General features: G+C 32.2%; 2 protein-coding genes across 2 annotated transcripts in view; one reads left to right on the top strand and one right to left on the bottom strand.

The window, feature by feature from the left end:
* The window catches only part of LOC127707700 (general vesicular transport factor p115-like), a 32,192-nt gene extending 31,040 nt beyond the window's left edge, over window positions 1-1,152 (bottom strand). The window contains exon 1 of the mRNA XM_052212377.1: window positions 1,035-1,152. Within this exon, the coding sequence (XP_052068337.1) occupies window positions 1,035-1,100 (66 nt within the window). The 5' untranslated portion in view covers window positions 1,101-1,152. The remainder of the gene's footprint in view (window positions 1-1,034) is intronic.
* A 187-nt stretch (window positions 1,153-1,339) lies between these two features.
* Window positions 1,340-21,510, top strand: LOC127707741 (elongation of very long chain fatty acids protein 1-like). The gene is made up of 5 exons (XM_052212475.1): window positions 1,340-1,451; window positions 11,333-11,407; window positions 12,995-13,047; window positions 16,600-16,745; window positions 19,287-21,510. The coding sequence occupies exons 4-5, from the start codon at window positions 16,602-16,604 to the stop codon at window positions 19,857-19,859; spliced, it is 717 nt and encodes a 238-aa protein (XP_052068435.1). The 5' UTR covers window positions 1,340-1,451; window positions 11,333-11,407; window positions 12,995-13,047; window positions 16,600-16,601; the 3' UTR covers window positions 19,860-21,510.
* The last annotated feature ends 800 nt before the right edge of the window (window positions 21,511-22,310 follow it).

Genomic DNA, 22,310 nt, shown 5'->3' on the forward strand with positions numbered 1-22,310 from the left:
ATTTTAGTGATAAAGAAAAGTAATGTCACATTTTATTGGATTTTGACATGAAAATTATTTGTGAACTAAAAATTTTGAGTTTCTGTATAAAATATTTCCTGTATCTTCTTTCATTTTCATATATCTTTTGGTTTTCAATTCTAGTGTTTATATTTCATAGCTGTATTTTGTGAACCTGCTTGGATTTTTTTTATGTTTCTATTGTATTTGATCGGCAAACCCGGAAATTGTCCTTATCCGTTCCCGGAATCTGATCCGGTATTGTTTATATTTCCGGTTGATGGCAGCCATTGTTGTTTTTGTCAGTCAGGATATATGTTTTTACTCGGATTTACACATTACTTGTATGCGATTTTCGGCATTAAACTAGCGGTTGAACAAAATAAACATCGCTGTCATGAATAATAAAGATGAGAATGAATTTTGAGATCGTTTGGGAATTTTGCCCCCAAAATTGGGAAAAATGTAGGGTTTTTAAAAAAATCCACGAAAAATATAACACCGGACATTCGGACCGGAATTCAACAAAATTTTACCAGACCGATCCATTATTCACCGGATTTGTCCGACGGTCCGACGTATTTCGTGTAGTCTGTGAAAATACGGCCATATTTGTCCATTTGTTATGATGAACCTTAAGCAATATGACGTCGCAGGAAGGCGTCACAGAAAAAAATTTAAAATAGCCTTTTCAAGACGTCATAATAATTTATTTGGACTAGACCCATTCTACTTCTAGTTAACTCGGGTCTGGGTACCAGGGCAGAGATGTGCGTGTGAGGGTGAAATCACCCTGGTAACGTACTATGATTGAACACGGCACCTTCAGCACTGCCGCCAACGGTCTTAACCACTGAGCCATGCACCCATACTTATCATTGATGCTAAATATTTATTGGCCACATTTTTAAGGGGTTGAGCCGGCTACAGCCGGTAGAACATGTTTGAAGTGTGATAGCGTTGTTCGACTTCTTCTAAAATTTCAAAATATGTATAGAATATTTTTTTTTGTATCTTATTCATTTGGTACTAACAGTATCCGCTCCAGTGGGTTGTACACCGCCCTGTGAAGGACCTAAATATTTTCGAAAATAGTCCATTCTGGGGTTTTGTGATTCGTGGCTTCCGGAGTGTACGCATGCGTATTAAACGTGGCAATCTCGCAGTAAATAAATATAATTGTATGTGTTGTTTATTAAAGATTATGATTAACTACTGGACGTGGGAATATAATGAAAGATACTTAGTACTTAACTTTTAAATATCTGAAAACCGCCTTATTTAAACTGAATTATCTACTTTCACTTTCTAGAACAAAGTGCTCATTTTACTGTTGACAATTAATTTTATCAACACTTTACACAACAACATTGCATGCATGAAAATTACATCCTGTTTTTGATCTAGGAAAGCCGGCAAACAGTGGAGAACAGTGTTACGGTGTTATTGAGGTATGCCATTTATGCATATATAGAGAAAGTTTATTTTGATCAAACGTGATCATCAATCCTTAGATCTTACTATAAATAAGGCTGTAGTGTACAGCACTACTGAACTTCCAATTTTACTAATGTGGATAAGAATTTTTAAAGCTACTTTAGTATATGCAGATATTGGTTCTGCATAGAGTGTAGCAACGTTTCTGCAAAATTGTATGAATTATTGAAAACTTGAGTCCACCCCTAACCTGCCATTTAATAGACGTATTTACACTTGTATGCAAATTTATCAGCCATTACGTAAAATCACACAGGTTCCCGTAAACTTTGACATCATAATTCAAAACATTTGACGTCACAATTAAAAAGTGATTGTTGCCTGACGTCAATAGGTGATTCGGAGTAGATCTAAGGTCATTCAGAGGCAAAATATAGCTAAATACCAAAAGTGTAAATACGTTTATTGTGATGGATATGTCCGCGTATTACCCAAACTAAATGAATAAGGTTAAATATTGAGCGTCAAAGAGTGCTTTTTGAAGAACTTGACACTAAACTGAAAGTTGTTGAATCTAGCATGGATGATAAAATTGATAAAAGATTTGAAAGAGCTTTTGAGTCGTTTAGGGACCAAGAGGAAAGAAAATGTAATTTAGTTATACACAATCTCCCAGAACCAGATAGTCATGATAGTAGTACCGATAATAAGAAAAGAGATGATGAAATTTCGTTGAAAGATATATTACACACTGTTCAGAGTGATGAAGTTGAAATTAAATCATTTATAAGATAAGGGAAGCCAAATAAGAATAAACCGAGACTGATGAAAGTTACCGTAGGCTCCCTTGTAAATAAACATAAAGTTCTAGGGAACTCTAAATTGTTAAGAAGAAAAAACAGTGATGGGAATACTGTTTATAAATGGAACAATATTTATATTACCCCTGACTTGACCAAAGAGGAGAGAGACATTAACACTGAGCTAAGAAAAGAGCTAGAGGGGAAGAAAAAGGCAACAAACAATGCAAACTTGGTAATTTTCCGGGGGAAATTCATGGAAAGAAAAGATATTTCTGGTCAGTCTAGCATGACAAATATAGCTGGCAGTTTTGAAAGTGGCGGCTCAAGTCAGACTGCCAATTTTCAACCGTAGTCTTTCTATAGAAAAGATCGAACAACATGTAAATACATTAATTCCAGTTGGTTTTTGTTACAGTTCAAATGTTACAGTTAATTTTTCTAAATCATTTTTAAATAACTTTGATAATGCGAAATATGACAATGCAAGTACCTCAGATGTTGGTTCAATAAGTGAATCTGATGCTATAAGCGAAGAGGGTAGTGTGATAACTGATAGTACAGATGAGAATAGGCAAGACAATATTGATAAAATAGATCGAAATTTTAACCCTTTAATTGTTAACAAATTTAAGAGCATGTACACCAATGCCGATCAATTACGTAATAAAATTGATGAACTTGAAGCACAAATACAGGTCATGAAACCAGATTTCATTTTTATAAGGGAAGTTTTGCCAAAAACAAATATTGATATAGATTGCATTTCACCACTATTTAACATTAATATTGAAGGCTATACAGCATATCCGAGTAAAATACAGGAAGGGGAGTTATTATTTATGCAAAAAGTCATTTCTGTGTTTCACCTAATGAACATATGAATTCACTTTATGATGATGCCTCGTGGAGTAATTGGGTAAAAGACAATAAGACTGTGTTGTTAGGCTCAATATACAGAAGCCTATCAGATCAGAACTCGTGTTTAAATATTTTTGGACTTTTGAATGAAGCAGCCCGATTGTATAACAATATTTTAATAACAGGGGACTTTAATATGCGTGATATTGATTGGAACTCTTGGACTACACCTCACTCTGAGGACCATTATGAGCATACTTTTATTGAAGCTTTACGTGACAATTTTCTATATCAACATATAGATAAACCTACAAGATTTAGGGAAAATCAGACTTGTAGAACTCTAGATTTAGTTATTACGAAAGATGAAAGCAATATTGATGCTCCACTTGGACTAAGTGATCATGCTACTATTACATTTGACTTTTTGTACTCTTTCAATGAATATGAAACTGGTAAATTGAAATATGAATACTCCAAATGTGACTTTGAGAAATTTTCTGAAGACTTAAGCAAAATTGATTGGGATAGTTCTTTTGATGATAAAGACATTGGCCATATGTGGAAAATATTTTCAGATAAACATAAAAATGTGTAGAAATGTATGTACAAAAAAATGTACCAAAAATTAATCCTAAACCTGGTTGTCAACCTAAACCATTATGGCTAACATTTGAGTGTCTGAGCAAAGTAAAACGCAAACAAAAGTCATGGTCAAGATACTTGGCTACTAGACGAGAAGTAGATTTTGATTATTATAAAGTTGCTAGAAACAAGGCAAAAGAGAATGTTCGAAAAGCAAAAAAGGAATATGAGAAGTTAGTGGCATCAAAAGCTAAAACCAATGAAAACTGAGCCAAAACATTTTTGGACATACGTCAAAAGTAAAGTGAAATCCAAATCATCAGTATCAAACCTCATGAAACCAAGCGGGGACTTAACTACTTCCGACAAAGAAAAGGCGACAGTATTGATTGACTTTTTACGAGTGTATTTATTGCTGAAAACCCAAATAATATACCTAACATTGAAGAAAGAAATTTTGAATCACCTTAAGAACATTTTGTGATCAATCAAGACACAGTTGAAAAATATCTGCTTTTATTAAATGGAAGCAAGTCTATGGGTCCAGATAATATTCATCCTTTAATAGTAAAGAGTATGGCAAAAACATTTTTCAAAACCTTTGACTTTGATATTTCAAAAGTCGATTGACACTGGAAAAATTCCCAAAGAATGGAAAGATGCTAGAGTTACCCCACTTTTTAAGAATAAAGGTAGTAAACTGGATGCAGGAAATTACAGACCGGTCAGTCTTACTTCAATTGTTTGCAAAACTTTGGAAAAGGTTATCTGTTAGGAAATTATTGATCACTTAGTTACCAATAATTTGTTATCAGATTCACAGTTTGGTTTTCGCTCTGGTAGATCATATATATTACAATTACTTGATGTCATGGAAGACTGGTCATTATTTATGGATAATAATATATCGTGGGACACATTATACCTTGATTTCGCAAAAGCTTTTGATAAAGTGCCTCATAAGAGATTATTAAAGAAACTGTATTCATACGGTATTCATGGATCCATATTAGGATGGATAACTGACTTTTTACCTGAACGTGGACAACAAGTTGCGGTGAAAGGGGAAAAATCTGAATGGCAAAATGTAATAAGTGGAGTGCCCCAAGGCAGTGTACTAGGACCTGTTCTTTTTATTATATTCATAAACGATTTACCAGATGTAGTAGAGTCTATAGTAAAAAAAATTCGCAGACGATGCCAAAATTTATGCACCAACTTCTAAATCTGATGTTTTACAAAATGATCTAGACGCACTCTACAATTAGTCCAAGTTATGGGATATGAAATTTAATGTGAACAAATGTAAGCGAATCCACTATGGAAGAAACAATCTTGAAAATGTCTATACCATGAACAATATTGATATCACTCAAGATGAACAAGAAAAGGATCTTGGAATTATTTTTCAAAATGATCTTAAATTTTCACAACACATTTCAAGTAAAATAAATAAAGCCAATAGTATACTTGGGTTGATTAACCGGACTTTTAGCTTTAAAGATCAATCTACCATTTTAAGAATACATTGCGTTGGTACGACTGCACATGGAATATGGAAACACAATATGGTATCCGCATTTGAGGAAAGATATTAATGCAGTAGAAAAAGTGCAGATGAGAGCAACTAAATTAATTCCGGATATAAGACATTTGGGTTATGAAGAAAGATTAAAAGTACTTAAACTTCCTTCTCTTACTCACAGAAGGCGAAGAGGTGATATGATACAAGTTTTTAAAATTATAAAAGGAATCGAAGATATATCTTATGAAAGATTTTTTACTGTCATGCATAATTGGAAATTAGCGAAACCTAGATGTAACACTTCTTTTCGTCATGCATAATTGGAGACATTTTTCACAATATAAATGATTGGAATAACCTACCAGTTGAAGTTATTTCTTCAAAAACTGTGGAAGCTTTTAAAATTAGTATAGACCGTCATTGGGAGTCAGTAATGTATCAGTTCAGTAATTGATGAGGACACAAATAGTTTTTCTATCATTTTTTAATTTTGTGAAATATTGCACCAAACCATGCAGGATTGATGTTTGTGTCAGTTATAAAAGTGTAACAAAATAAGGTGGGCTAAAAAGGATAGGATCCTTCCATATGAGCCCCACAATGATCTTACAGGATCTTACAGTATTTACATGTATGTTGACAAAACAGGTATCTTGTCCATTCACTCCCAAAACACGTTCGCACCCTACATGTGTGCACCTTATTTTTATTTAAATATAGGTTGAATTAATATTAAATGTACTTTAGTGTAAAGTAAAGTAAAAATAGTTAGCTTGGTAGGAGTAAACACAATGAAGATTTTGAATAGAAAACATGAAAGGTAATAGGCCCCTTCACAGTTAGTGCAGCCATGTTGAATAGGGGTCAGATTTCCATAACAAAGGTAAAAATGGTTTGAAAAATATGGGAAAACATCATTAAAACTGAACAGTTGCTTGGAAACATGCATAGGATTTCCTGTACTTTCATACTATTTAAGTGGTCATCTCAGTACCAGAATCTATGACAAACAAGACGGTTTTAATTTTGAAATGATCAATTTCCCCCATATTTATAGCAGCAATATACCAATTTCACCTGCATATGGGATATCCATTTCCCAACTCATTCGGTATTCAAGAGCTTGCAGCTGCTACTCAGACTTTATAAAACGTCACCAGTGTCTGAGCAGAAAGTTGACGAACCAGGGTTATGTCAAAGAACATTTCGTCCTTTTTCTAAAAAAGTTCATTGGAAGATACCAAGACCTTGTTGAAATTTTTCTCTATTCTTTATATTTTAGCACCCCATGATTATTGTGTACTTTAATTTTGTTGACCTATTTTTCTCTATTCTGTATTTTTTGGGTCCATTTTTCTGAAGTATTGGTCAACTGTTCTCTGCTCTGTAAACCCAATCCAGACCCTCATGGTAATGCACCTACATGTTATAAACATGTGCTTTGTAGCCATGTTTTTGTTTAATTCGTTGTTGTAGCAATGTCATTGTGACTAGTTTGATAGTTTGGTGTCTTCCTCCTTTCTTTAACAAGTCTTAGAGCTAGACGAATGACTTGGACTTTGATCATCATGTCAATATTCAATATTCCTTTTTTTCAAAAAAATTCACAAAACAAAACTTGTTTACGTTTTTAGAATGTCACTTCATTTTTTAAACAATAAAATTACTTATTATCTTTATTTCATAGCATTACACTTAACTTAAGCATGATTAAAAAATTATTCAATACATAACCTTTAAAAAGGGTGCGAACGTGTAGGGTGTGAAAGTGTGTGGTGGGAACGTGAATTGGAGCTAACATGATTTTGGGCGAACAGACCTGGATTTGAAAAAACAAAGTAGATACCTAATCCATTGAACTGTGACGCCTTGGTCAGTTTAATTTAATCTAAAATTGCAGTTTATTTTGCTAGGTCAGGTCATAGAGAACTTTCCCGTAAAGTTTCATATCGGTCCGGCACCATGTCCACCAGTACCAAGTCGACCCAAACCAAGTCTTTACGGCCGGAAGTTGTTCTGTCACATATTTAAAGTTGATTTGGCCAGTATATGAAAAATACAAGGGGAAAAAGTGATGAATAGATATAAAAATAAGGATATGTGGTATGACAAACAATGAGACAACTATCCACCAGAGTTCAAATGAAGAGGATTTAAGCAATTATAGGCAAATATACTGCTTTTTATCATTTGTAGTAAAGGAAAGTTAATGGATGAAAATAAGATTTTCTTGGGAGCCAGAAGGATTTTGAAAATCAATATCCTGGCTAGAATGCGAGAGCTGGTCTAGTTACCGCTCGACTCCCTCTGTCCGTCCGTCCATCTGTCTCCAAGTCTGAAATACCTTGGGTAGAAAACTTTCTTCAAAGTTTTCTTGCCTTCTATGGAAGGGAAGGATTTTATATTTGGTCTGCAGCTTGGTAATTATGAGTTGTATGGTTTAAGCAAGTTTTACATCTGCTGTGCACCTGCTTCCTGCTTGTGGATAGTTGGAAATTTTAAAACACTCATTGAACAAGGAAAATTTTTCTTCAAAGTTTTCTAATAGCTTGTATTGAAGGGAATGATTTTATGTTTGGTCTGCAGTTTGATAATGATGAGTTGTAGCGTACAAGCAATTTTTACATCTGCTGTGCAGCTGCTATGTATACATGGTACATGTATGTATAGTTTGAAGTTTACAACTCTCATTGAACAAGGAAAATTATTGTCAAAGATTTCTAGGATTTTACGCAAGGGAATAATTTTATATTTGGTCTGCAGCTTGATAATGATAAATTATAGCTTGTGAGCAATTTGTACATGTGTTGTGCAGTCCTTCTTCCTATTCGCCTATAGTTTGAAAATTTCCAATACTCATTGTACAAGGAAAATTTTTGTCTCAGTTTTCTTACCTTCAATGAAAGGGAATTATCAGTTATGCTTCAGTATACAAGCAACCTAACCACTCATTGTTCTCATTAGGAAGAGTAAGTTGGTCTAGGTGGAGCAAAATTGAACTCATTTTTTTAGCAGAAAGAGTTATTCTCAAAGTGGTGTTGAGTGTGTAGAAAGTGGGGATGAGTTTGTTGAAATTGGGAATGAGTAGGTGGGACCAGATGTCTTGGAATCCTATAGTCTGTTAAAGCCTTAATTTTGTATATGTTTTTCTAAAAATAAAGTCAAATCCTTCATCAGTTTTGAATCAAGAAATATAACTTTTATAAAGGGGGAGGTGTGCTAAACATACTAAAGGCACCTTTCAGCCTACAAAAATAAAGTGTTCAATAACTAGGTAAATTAAGCACAAAAATAATTACGATATGTATGAGCAAAGTTTAAAGTGTACTATATTTTAAATATCATGAATGTATACAGAGATTTTATAGCAAATTCCAATTTTTTTACAAAAATGACAAAATTTGCATATTTTCACACATGTTTATTATTGGGGAAAAACTGAGCACATGCAAGTACCATAAAAATACTGTGAAAGTACTTTGATTCGTGGGTATCAATTTTCGTGGTTTCAGCAAAAGTCGTGGGATTTTAAATTCGGACAGAAGCTAATCTTCAAGTCCAAGAAAATGTTTGAATTTTTCTTGAAATTCTGTATTTTACTGATAAATGGACTCACTTTTCAAGTCAACATTACACTTTTACACTGACAGCAGCAATCGCAGGCAAGACACAGGGTTCCACGGAAACCCTTACGAATTTTTTATTTTGCCACACCTTAACTATAACACAGATATAAATTGAAGTTCGAATTTCAGTTAACTGTTTAGGCTTATTAAAGCCCTTGTAGCACCTTGCCTTTTAGGTCTGCAAAGTCAAAAGGATTTAGTCCAAGAGTCCCAGGACTGATGGCATAGTAAGTAACAACTCTACCTACTGCACTTAAAGAATACTCAACTAGTGCAGGGTGGTTATAAATCTTCTAGGTCAAGGAAAACACCAATATACTTATGTGAAAGAAAGTATTTGTTGATGTCTTCGGACATTGTAAGACTGCAAATTATTTGTGGAGCCTATTGTCTATTTTAAGCATTTTTAATTAGCTCCAAAAGCTTGTAATTCACTATTGACCTGATTGTAAATTTAGAGCAAATTAATGGCTTTATGGCTCATCCAATTTTATGGAGCTTTATGGTATTATTAGTGCAATTCCAAAAAGTGGGAAATTATGATAGATGTTAGAAGGTTAGTAGGACAATATTGAAAATAGATTGGTAGATTAAGTTGAAGATTCATGTCCATAATCCTGTAAATTTGATTATGTGTGGCTAATATTTCATAAATATTCAGTTACAAATTTCAAATAGTCTTATAGATAGGCATGCCATTTGGTTAGACCAGGATGAAGGGTGGAAAATTTGGAATAATAATTGCATGCTTCTTTAAACGCCTGCACAAAAATTTCAAACAAATGAAATAAATAAAATATAAGACATATTTTTATAAATATGTAATTTTGCATGTTTCATTTTGAAAATTAAAAATAATGATATGCAAAAATTACATAATTTAAAAAAAGTGCTTGTGTATAAATTTTCCTTAAGTACTTTCCATTGAGTGTTTGTTGAAGACCATCCATATATAAGGTGTTATATAGATACAATGGATAAGCGTGGATTCTTAAAAAAGAAACCATGAGCCCGGAGGGCGAATGGTTTGTTTTTCATGAATCTACGCTTATCCATTGTATCTATAACTTAAACTATTGTGTTAATTTCTTTTCAAAATTAAAGCCTTTTCTTAATTAGAAGGTATTGTAAGTGAGTTTAAATAACCATGTTATCGTGTCCAACGATGCATTGATAAATCTCAGATCACAATTAATTGGTTAACAAAATACAAATATAACACTTCTACCTTTAAAGAATTTTATATTACCAGGCATATGAATATTATCTGTTTATACAAAATAAGACATATTCGAAATTATTTCTTATAAAATTGAAATGGAAATGGGGAACGTGCCAAAGAGACAACAACCCGACCAAAAAGCATATATAAAGTATATATATATATAATAAGTATGTTATCGAAATTTTTCTAGCACTCTAGGCACATCATGATTTTCTCGCATAGGAATTTGCGAACAAACCTTTGTAAAATTATGTAGTAAAACAAATAAAATCATACTATATTTATAAAACAAAAATTGACAAATAGAATGTAATCATTTTTGTTTCAAACATGTGAATTAGCCAAAAATAATTAAAAAAAACCGGTAAAACTCGCTATTATTACAAAAATATCCACTATAACTTGCAAAATAAGAAAAAAAACTAGGATAACTTAAGAATTGGTACAACAAAGAGAATACAGGGATTTGTCGGTGTGTTGATGTCAGTCACACATAACAGATTTCAAGGAAGGGTTCGATTCCCAGTGAAGGCATATAAAAATTACAAAAATTAAAGGTAAGTTTTTAAATTAATTCCATTAGTGAACAGAAATCAGTAAATTAGCCTATTCAAACTTAATGAAATTAGGCACACAAAGGAAACAATTGAATATAATTTGGTGAGTCAATTTCAGCGGCAGATTTAGGAAGCGTTGATTCTAGAAAAAGAATCCACGGTAAATGAATAGGCTGACGTCACCACAATGGTTTAAGTTTACAACTACCTTTATCTATTATTAGAAATCTGATCACTCTTTTATTGATGCACTGAAATATTATTTCAGTAACATATAAATCAAGATTTAAACATTATGGTAATTAGTGTCACCTTCTTCAGGTCTTCAATAGGCCTTAGGGTAAATAACCTACTTTGAAGAATTTTATTTATATTTTTATATAAAAATATTTATTTATTTTATGTAATTTATAATGACATGCAAAAAGAAGAAATATATATCTAACTTTCTTCTTCCATGCATTACTTGTTATCCAGTACAGTGTTATTACAAAGCAAAAACAAATATTTATTTCTAAAAAGGTAATTTAAGTACATGACATACTTCAGCAAAATCAGATATCGTGATCACCATTGAATAGTTATAGTTATTTATATAGTATCAATATAACAGATTTTTTTCTCCATTTTTTTATTTAAACATTGAAATAATATGAAGAAATATTGATGTTTGTTAAATACCATGTTCATTGATTAACTGTTTTAACATTTTTCAGCTTCACTTGTGAAATATATCCAGTTGTAAAATGTTACCAGTATACACGTTATAGTAAAGAACTCACCTTGCTCAGGTAAGTTGATGTTAATGTGTATGATTAAAATTGATGAGTTGCAGCATCACATAAATAGTGAAATTTAACTTAATCCTGTATTCAACAAATATCTTAATTTAAAAAAAAGACAATATTGAGGATAGAAATTCTCATAGAATTATATTCTTGAAAAAATTGGTATTGGTAATATTCTATTGAAGACATATAGATTTGAATTTATTGATATTTTTTAAAACTTTTATTTAAAGGGGCATTAGCTGTAAAAATGATTTTTTGTGGATCGAATTAGCCCATGAAATGGTTCACCTTTGTTCCCCTTTCAATTTTAACATTCTTTTCCTTTTAATGGCTGAACACGCACAATACATGCGTAACCAATCTCTAGCTCAGGGATGAAATGGAAGGTCACATGAATACAGATTCAATGAGGTCGAATTATTCACTGGCAAGTGAATAATTCATCAGTGATGTTTCTTAGCTTATTTTGACAAAATTGAACTAAACTACTGGCTGCTATAACTTAGCTAATTCCCCTGTAAAATGTTTTTGGGGTAAGAGTTTGAACCTAAAAATAAAACTTATGTGAGTATTTTTAAGCATATTGGGTAAATATGACACAATAGTTATGAGGGAGGATACAAATGACACAGCCATATTTATCAGTAAATAATATTTTAAAAGAAAAAAGAATATTATAAATAAATATGTTTCAGACATAAATTATTATTTTAAATCTTCTTTAGTGAACAGATGATAACTGTTTACAAAGGTTTTCTGATTCATTTTCTTCTTAATTGAAAGGCTAAATAATGATCCAAAGTATTCACTAACTAATGGTTAAGGATGTTCGCTCCTCCGTTTCAAAATAACAAGGTTTTTAAGAGACTGTTATAGATTGATAGAATGTCAATAAGGGAACCTAAAAATTAGAAAAAAATGATAGGTCCGTGTTCTAGTTTTTGAGATATAATCAGTTGAAAATTTGGCGGGAAATGGTTCTCCCTAGATTTTTTCATACATTTAACATTGACACTTTTTCGTTTCAAAAGCTATGAAAAAATAACAAGGATGTTATAAAATTTTCAGAAGTGACTTTTAAAACTATATGCAATAAAAATATGAAAGAAAAGTAGGGGTCAGTGGGCAAAATTTTTATTGGCACTACATGGATAAAACTAGAGGATTCTGAATATCTGACAATAAATCAAAAACAAGAGGAGCGAACATCCTTAAACAGTAGTTTTTACTGAACAGCACAAATTTAGATATACATTTAGTTAAGTTGGCAAATCACAAAAAAAAAACATGATGCATATATTTCCTTGTCTTCAATATTTCTAAGACCTCAGTGTGCTATTCTGGTGTTGCAAGTTTCTTTACATGTATGTATATTGGTGTATAGCATGGATTGATAGTGTACTGAAAACTAAATCTTAGTCTTAACTGACGAGAAATTATATGGTACAACTATTAAACCAAATAATTAGCTGTGAACATGTGATTATAAGGGATAAAAAACATATCCAATTACTTACTACTAGTATTGATCCTGACACAGCAGGTGGATTCTACATTTAAGACTACAATCTTTTTTTAATTTTTCAGGAATAGGCAGCATATTTTTTAACTAATCCAACTGTTTTGACATACATTTTCAGGTAAGGAATTGTAGTGACTTTAATCGTGTGTAACATAACATCATACTTTACTGTTCCCTGTTGTAACATCATTATCCTTGGTTACTTTATGTTGAGCTTTGTTTTACATTTTTTATGATATAAGTTCCACTTTACATGAGGATGATGAATGGATGCTTAACATCCAGCGGCAAATTAATATGCATATTCAGGACAAGAACATGTTAATATAATATGAATATTAACCCTGCTTTGTACTAGACTGGGGGCCTCGGTGGCCGAGTGGTCTAAGTAGTTACTACTGTAATCACTAACCAGTCAACACTGAGGTTGTGAGTTCGAACCCCGCTCCACTCGACTCCAATCTTAATTGACTAGGATTGTCAGTTTTCCTATCGAAATAGCCCAAAAGCGGTGCGTAAAAGTGGCGTTAAAACACCAAAAATCAAAAATCAAATTTGTACTAGACTGACACGCTGAGTGGGATTTTTAACATGCTAGTTCACAAGGTAACAGTCAGCAGGAAGACATGTCACCTTACCCAGACACATTACCAGTCTTTGCTCTTACTCCTTAATGCCGCATGCTTAGCGGAGAAGCAACAAATACCAATTTTAAAGTCTTTGGTTTGACCCGAACGAAGTTTGAACCCACGACCTCCCGCACTTGAGGCAAACACTATACCACGCGATCTTCATTACATGTTGTCTATATACATGCCTAAGATATTTCAGGTATATATTCTAATTCTTCAGTCAGGAATTTTGCCTTGACCTCACATGTGAACGACATATTCTGAATTTTTGAGAAATCATTACATTGACAAGACATTTCCAAGAGTCCTCTCTTGTTTTCATTTATAACATCTTGTTTCTTTTGCCTTTGACCTTTTAAGTTCTCATGCTGCCTGATGAAAATTATATATATAAAACTTTGCTGCCTCCCATTCAACACTAGGTTAGCTTCGTCGGCCAAAATGTTGTTGGTTTTTTGAGTGATTTTCTGATGGCAGTTTTAGATATGGTATCCAAAAATATTGAACTAAATGTGACAGAAATAATTTTTGTTTGAACCTCGTCTGAAAATAGGATTTTAATTATTGATGAAAAATGTGTTTTTTTTTTATGTGATAAATAACAAAATCTTCTTAAAAAGAACTTGAAAAAAAACAAGGTATCTGAAATATGAACCATGTGCAGCTTGATGGTAGTATAAATTCCATTGTCGTTAATTAACAGGTTATAAAATGTATACCTTAACACTTTGTTTTTTCACATTTTTTCTCCCTTAAAGCTGAACTTAATTTATTTTCTAATTATACAAATATCTATAACCCTTCATATCATAAAAGTTAAATTCAAATGACCATTTGATTAAAGATTTAGATCTGATTGTAATTCTCACACTACTACTTCTAAAAGACTCGATAACAAATTAGCTATTTGTGAATCAATAAATATGAATATTACCCAGACGAAGCAATATTTAAAGTTTGACATGCCTCATTGGTTGCTATTTGTTACCAGTCAAAACAAAGGTGATACAGAGGTGCAATATAAGTTATCTACGTTCATATCCGTAGATATGGATATTTTAACACCCTAAAGTATCCTAGTACACCCTGAGGTGCAGCCGAAGGGTGTACAGGGTACTGAAGGGTGTTAAAATATCCAAAACTACGGATATGAACGTAGATAACGAATTTATCCCCGATCTTAGTCTAAATCTGGTAATTTTTAGAGAAATTCGACCACAAAGTTTAACGTGAAAGCAACGTTTTTTTCATTTTTTAAATATCTTTTATTGAAATTTGGGAATTTGACATAATTTAGAGGGGTGTATGGTACTACCTTTGGTAGTACCCTACAGGTAGACAAATATAAGACGTTTTTAATCTAGAGACAGAGAAACTAAAATGGGTTGAATTTGGCGCTCAATGTTGTGAGAGTTACATCATAGACGGCGTGACGTCAACGTGGGTCATTTGCATAGCTAGATCAGTAGTCCCATTCATTGACAATATGGCAGCATAGTGATTCATTTACTAAAACGAGTGCAAATAATCGACATATTATTAAGATAAAATCGTTAGTGGATTAAGTATCTAATTATACAGACATCATGGATAATCTACATAATTCGATATTTCATAAGGAACAACCATGGAACTAAGGAAAACGCGCGTGAAGTTCCCCGATGTAATGGGTAGCAACGTCCGGGGATATGGGTTAGCAACACCCAGGGGCTATGGGTTTTGTAACGACGTGCGTTAACCAATCAAAATCCTGGAAATATACTAAGCCGGGGATAAGGGTTGTTATTTATAACAACTCAAATGATAAGAAAATAATTGAATATTTATTTGTTTCTATCATTTCATATTCAGATGATAACAAGAAATACTTATAAAACCAGTCAAATATCGTTAACATTGACTGACCTGAATAGAATACAAAATACGAAATGTTTTATTGATGAAAGCTCTTAAAAGAACGTATGTTGATACAGGATAAAATATATATAGACATGAAAAGAAAAAGAACAACACAAACAGAGAAAGAGAATGAAAATTACAACAAAGATTGACTAGATGCTTTATATATCAGTATGCTCATTGTAAAGGAACTCTTATATTTACCGTTACAGCAAAACCTTTTAACTTCATCATATTTTAAAACATGTGATTAAATGCAGTTAATTCAGATTTTTGCAATGTTTTTATTATTGTAAAATTGTGACAGGATAGGTTTCCCAAAAAATAAAAAATTGGATTTTAAATTTTATAGCATTATTTTGATGCAGCATTACCTGAAATCGCAAAAACTAATCTCACATTTTTTATCCATTGTTCAGCAATTGAAATAATAAATGGACACAAAAACTTCTAAATTTACACTATTCTGCAATTACATCACAAAAAAGACTAGTTCTCTTTACTTAGTAACCAGACATGTAAATTTGTTTTCGTCTGATAATTTCTTGAAATTTTTATGATCAATTTGGAACAGAAATATATGTACTTTTAAGTTGATATTACAGGATTAGAATTACAGTTTTAAACACAAATACAATTTGCATAGCATAGAAAAAAACTTTTTTGCTTAACCAGGTATGTTCATTTTCAAATCTGAAAGCTTAGAAACATAAAATGTATTTAAACGTAATGCAGAAAAGGGAAAAAAACAAAAAACATTCACTTTATCCTTGTATCAAAAGGCTCTCCTTGTTCTAAGCTTTAGTTATGTAGCTCTTCCCAACGAAAGGTACAAACATATATGAAGCACCATTGCAGAATCACAAGAAATGGATGTGCTTGTTATCACAAGTCAAGAAAAAAGGGGGACAAGTCATATATCAAAGAATGATTTATTCTATTGACTTTCTGCTGGAAAAAAAAACAACATATATGACATGTTGTATATTTTTTTTTTTCTTTTCTTTGAAATGTCATGGCAGATGATAGCAAAAGAAAACTATTTTTGTTGATTGATACAAAAAAAGCAATACATTTACTATCACTTTTGATGTCTGGATGTAAACTTTAAAACACAATATTATTTTTTTCTATTCCAGAGATGGCATTAACTGTTGCAGGGATCCAGAAATTCCTAGACGTCACAGTCTCACTACAGTCTTTCCCACTATTTTGTATATACCTCGTTATGATTATGTTATCCCCAGTATGGCAAAGAGTTACCTCCCCTATGCAAATCCGACCTGTAAGTTATTACAATATTAAGAGAAGATTTTTATTTAAGATTCATGAGGATGGAAATATAAAAAAAACTATCTTGAAAATAGAAAAATTACAATATAATTTTAGTATGTTTTATTTCAGTTGACAAGCTATAATATTTGTTCTTATGTTGTGCTGTAACACCACTGTCCCAGATTAGGAGAATCCCTTACATGTTTTATCCTGCAAAATTTTATATGTGCCTGTTCCTAGTGAGGAGCCTGTAATTCAGTGGTTATTGTTAGTTGCTATCTTTAATATTTGTTTTTCATTTATTGACTTGTACATAGATTAGGCTGTTTTGGTTTCTTGTTTGAATTGTTTTATATTTTTTCATGTCAGGGCCTTTTTATAGCTTACTACATTGTGTGTGTTTCGCTCATTGTTGAAGGAAGCTAAAATTTGTCATTTTGTTGCAGGTAGATATTTGTCTCATTGGCAATCATACCACATCTAATTTTTTATGCCCCACTTAGGGGCATTATGATTTTCGGTCTGTGCGTCCGTTCCTCTGTTCGTCTGTCTGTCCGTCCGTTCGTCTGTCTGTCCCTCTTCAGGTTAAAGTTTTTAGTCAAGGTAGTTTTTGATGAAGTTGAAGTCCAATCAACTTGAAACTTAGTACACATGTTCCCTATGATATGATCTTTTTAATTTAAATGCCAAATTTGAGTTTTGACCCCAATTTCACGTTCCACTGAACATAGAAAATGATAGTGCAAGTGGGCATCCGTGTACTATGGACACATTCTTGTTTTTATTATTAATTGAGTGGTATACTGTAATCAACTTGTCTGTTCATCTGTCTTTCTTAAAATTTGTCTCAGCCTCTGTATTAAAATATGTGCTACCTCCCCAGCCGTTTTTTTGCATGCTATAAATTTTCATTTTGAATAGCACAGAAACAGTCGGACACCAGAAAGGTGATACATTGTACTATTATATATCAGAAATACAAATGTATAAGAATCATGTACACACTTAAAAATGTGTTGTACTTTCCCTTAACCGTCTTCCTGTTTCACAAGAGGTTCCTAGTTTTCAGGTATGAGTGTATTAGTACATAGAAATGTACTATTAACTACTTGTTTGAAATGAAACAGTGAATATCCTCAATTACATAAGAAGAAATATTGTTCTAATATTTTTGTCATATGACATTTAAATGTATTGGTGTAAGTTGTTGAACTTATTGTGAAAATCTCTATCTGACAGAGTGATGTTTTTTTTATCAGAATTTACAGCCTTTGAAAATTTCAGAAAAAAGTTGCTATGGATCTGTAAAAGTTAGCAAAATTTGGTAGGAAAATACTGAGCTTTTAGAAAAGACAGCAAATCAAAAATCACACAAGACTGCAGAAAATGAAGCATATTAACAAATGTACTTTATCAAATGAAAATATTAGATTTTTAGCATGAATCATGATGTAAAATATATATACTGCATGTTGTTTACTGGTTTGTTCCAGACACAGGGTTGGGAAAGTATTACCCATGTCAGAAAACCTAGGTTGTTCCAGAGCTGGGCTATATGATTTTTTATCCCCCCCGCCGAAGCGGAGGGGGCATTAAGTTTTACCCTTGTCCGTCTGTCCATAGGTACGTACGTCTGTACGTCCCAAAATTGGTTTCCATTCTCTAACTTAAGTTTGCCTCAACCAAATGTTATCAAACTTATACACGATGCTTATTACCACAATACACAGATCAAGTTTGAATTTTGGTGGCGTAACTTTTACTGTTCTAGAGTTATGCCCCTTTACAAATGGAAAAATTGCTAAATTTTTCCTTTTTTTTTCTAAAAATATCAATGATGTCATTGATCAAGTAATTTTTAAAATTGGAGTTATCTTCCTTTGTCCATGATTATAGTTGAATCAACTACAATCAATGCTTTATACAATGCAATGTCTAATTTTGCCTTCCACTGATAAAACACAGATCAAGTTGAATTTGGGTAGTGTCACTTTAACCTTTATTGAGTTATGTCCCTTTATAAATCGAAAAATTGCAAAATTTTTAGTTTCTGTTCTGTAACTTAAGTTTGCCCCAACCAAACATGAAACCTATCCACAATACTTATTACCACAAAACTAAGATCAAGAAAAAATTTGGGTATCGTCACTTTTATTGTTCTTGAGTTATGTCCCTTTATAATGTTGTATGCAAGCTGAGGTATCATCTGTGTCCATGGGGACACATTCTCCATTTATTTAGCTTATTTTTACACAGAATAGTAAAGAAATATTGTAGTTTCACAGTAAACAAGCATATAATGTGTTGCATTACTAGTTTGGTCGTTAAATATTTCTTTGTGTTTACATCATAAATAAATTGCCTCATATTGTAATGCGGACAACATTTTCATGAAATTGGATATAACCTAAAGCTATAGATGATAAACCTGTTCTTACATTATAAAACTAACATTACATGAAAAATATCTGACTATGAACTACAATTTTGTGAAATTTACTAATCATTAAACAGTGTGATAGAACGTACAGAATTATGTTTTCTTTTTCAGTTAATGATTATCCATAACTTTGCCTGCTGTTTTATATCCATGTACTGTTTGCTGGGATTCCTGTACAGTATAATGTTGAGTGAATCAACATTCCAACTTGGGCCACAACCATATTTACTACCATATTACAAGATGTACTGGATTACTAAAGTCATTGAATTACTCGATACAGTGTTCATGATACTACGCCACAGAAGACGTCAGATCAGCTTCCTACATGTTTATCACCATAGTTCTATGTTACTGCTTGCAGATTCTTGCTACCAGCTGTATCCATGGCCAGCCATGTCTGTATACTTTGCAACCAATTCATTTATACATGTTATATTGTATCTGTATTATGGTCTAACTGCTTTATTTCCAGACAAATCAATACCATGGAAAAAGAATATTACACAGTTACAGATTTTGCAGTTTTTAACTTTGTTTGTACATGCAACTTTTGGATATTTGTACCATAGTTATTGTGTTTATGGTTTGTTATATGGAATAACTATGACAACATTATTTTCAAATTTTTACTATGCTGCTTATGTAAAATCAAACCAGAAAAAAACACAAAAATGTGAATAATTTCATATATTTATCATTCAGTTTTGTTTAACTGGAACACTTTCATAGGAATTGATTGCTTCTATGTTACTTTTGGAAAATAATAGCAGAAAATATTTCATTTAAATTATAGAAAAAAGTTATCACATTGCACATAGCACATAAAGAAATCCAGTAAAAGGATGACACTTATTTTGTTCATTTTTTCACCATTGTGGTTTACATTGTTCATGCTGATATTGTGAAGGGATCCTATATTTTATTATCTGTTTATAGATTTTTATTTTTTTATGTTATAACTCAGGTTGAAATGAAATTGATCCATCATAAATATTAATATACTGGCATGTTTGTAGTCAGAATGCGAGATATATAGATGCTATTTCATCAGGTAGAAGACCTAGATACTTCATATCTTGTCAACAGATGCCATTTGTTTTGAAGTTTCCTTCTTGCCTATCTCTGTGGTCCTTGGCCTCGTTTTTTTGGTTCAGCCATTGATGAAAAAACAGTATAGTTTTATTACGTTTTTCACCAACAGCCAAAGCAGGTCTAGTAACAGATCCACCCAGTCCTTCATTCCATCAGTCCCCAAGACCTTGGGTAGAAAACTTTTGTCAAAGTATTCTTTGCTTTTTTGAAAGGGAATGATTTTATATTTGGTCTGCAGCTTGATGATGTTAAGTTGTAATTTGTAAGCAAATTTTTACATCTGCCTTGCTGCTGCTTCCTGTTTGTCGATAGTTTGAAATTTTACAACACTCATTGTACAAGGAAAGTTTTCATCAAACTTTTCTTGGCTTCTTTGCAAAAGAATGATTTTATATTTGATCTGTAGCTTCATGATGTTGAGTTGTAACATGTAAGCAATTTTTGCATCTGCAATTACAGCCTTTTCCTGTTTGCTGATATTTGTAATATTAGGGGTTTTTTTCGTTAAAAAAATATATATGATGTATATTACAGATACTCATGTAGCTTTTAATTCATGATAACCGATATTATTATTGAATTGATGGGATTGTAAAAATGATATTTTATTTACAACTTTGATGAAATGTAAAATAACTATAGCTTTCAAGCTTTGAAATTCAAGGGGACAAATATCCTAAGAAGGGATAATTTCATGCGCCTTAATTATTTCTTTGTTTGAAAAGTCATTTCTGTCATACAATCAGTGAATTTATTATGCAATATTTTAAATTCTCTTTACGTTAAAACAATATTTTATTGAAAAACAAAATATTAACTTATTTATACTCATTGAATATACAACATTGATATCTTGTTTCAACTGATTCATTTAAGAATTGAATGCTTCTTTTTAGCTCACCTGGCCCAAAGGGCCAAGTTAGCTTTTCTCATCACTTGGCGTCCGTCGTCCATCGTCGTCGGCCTTGTCGTCGTTAGCTTTTTACAAAAATCTTCTCCTCTGAAACCACTGGGCCAAATTTAACCTAACTTGGCCACAATCATCATTAGGGTATGTAGTTTAAAAAATGTGTCCGATGACCCTGCTTACCAACCAAGATGGCCGCCATGGCTAAAAATAGAACATAGGGGTAAAATGTAGATTTTGGCTTATATCTCTGAAACCAAAGCATTTAGAGTAAATCTGACATAGGGTAAAACTGATTATCAGGTCAAGATCTATCTTGAAATTTTCAGACAAATCTGACAACCCTGAATTGGTATTTTTAAGGAAATTTTGCAGTTTTTGGTTATTATCTTGAATATCATTATAGATAGAGATAAATTGTAAACAGCAATAATGTTCAGCAAAGTGAGATCTACAAATAAGTTGTCATGACCAAAATTGTCAGTCGACCCCTTTAGGAGTTATTGCCCTTTATAGTCAATTTTTAACAATTTTTTGTAAATTTTTGTAATCTTTTACAAAAATCTTCTTCTCTGAAACTACTGAGACAAATTTTACCATACTTGGCCATAATCATTATTAGGGTATCTAGCCTTCCAACCATTATGGCCGACTTGGTTAAAAATAGAACATAGGGGTAAAATGCAGTTTTTGGTTTATATCTCTGAAACTAAAGCATTTAGAGCAAATCTGACAGGTGGCAAAAATGTTCATCAGATTTAGATTTATCTACCTTGAAATTTTCAGACGAATTTGACAACCCGTTGTTGGGTTGCTGCCCCTGAGTTAGTAATTTTACAAAAATTTTGCAGTTTTTTTGTTATTATCTTAGATATCATTATAATATCTAATATCTAATACTATTAATTATGATTTTAACCTTATTTTACATGATTTCCAAAGCATCAGTAAATACAGGTGAGCGACACAGGCTCTTGAGAGCCTCTAGTTATAATTTTATTGGGTTGTAAAAGCTTTCACGAAGCACATTTTGTATGAAGCGCAGAACTTCAGGACATTTTAGCTTAATTTTTATTCCCAAAAATTATCTCCAAAATTTAAAAAAGTTTTTATATGATTTAAAAAACAGGGAT

This window comes from Mytilus californianus, unplaced genomic scaffold (assembly GCF_021869535.1).
Source record: "Mytilus californianus isolate M0D057914Y unplaced genomic scaffold, xbMytCali1.0.p SCAF_7, whole genome shotgun sequence".
NCBI classification, from domain to species: domain Eukaryota; kingdom Metazoa; phylum Mollusca; class Bivalvia; order Mytilida; family Mytilidae; genus Mytilus; species Mytilus californianus.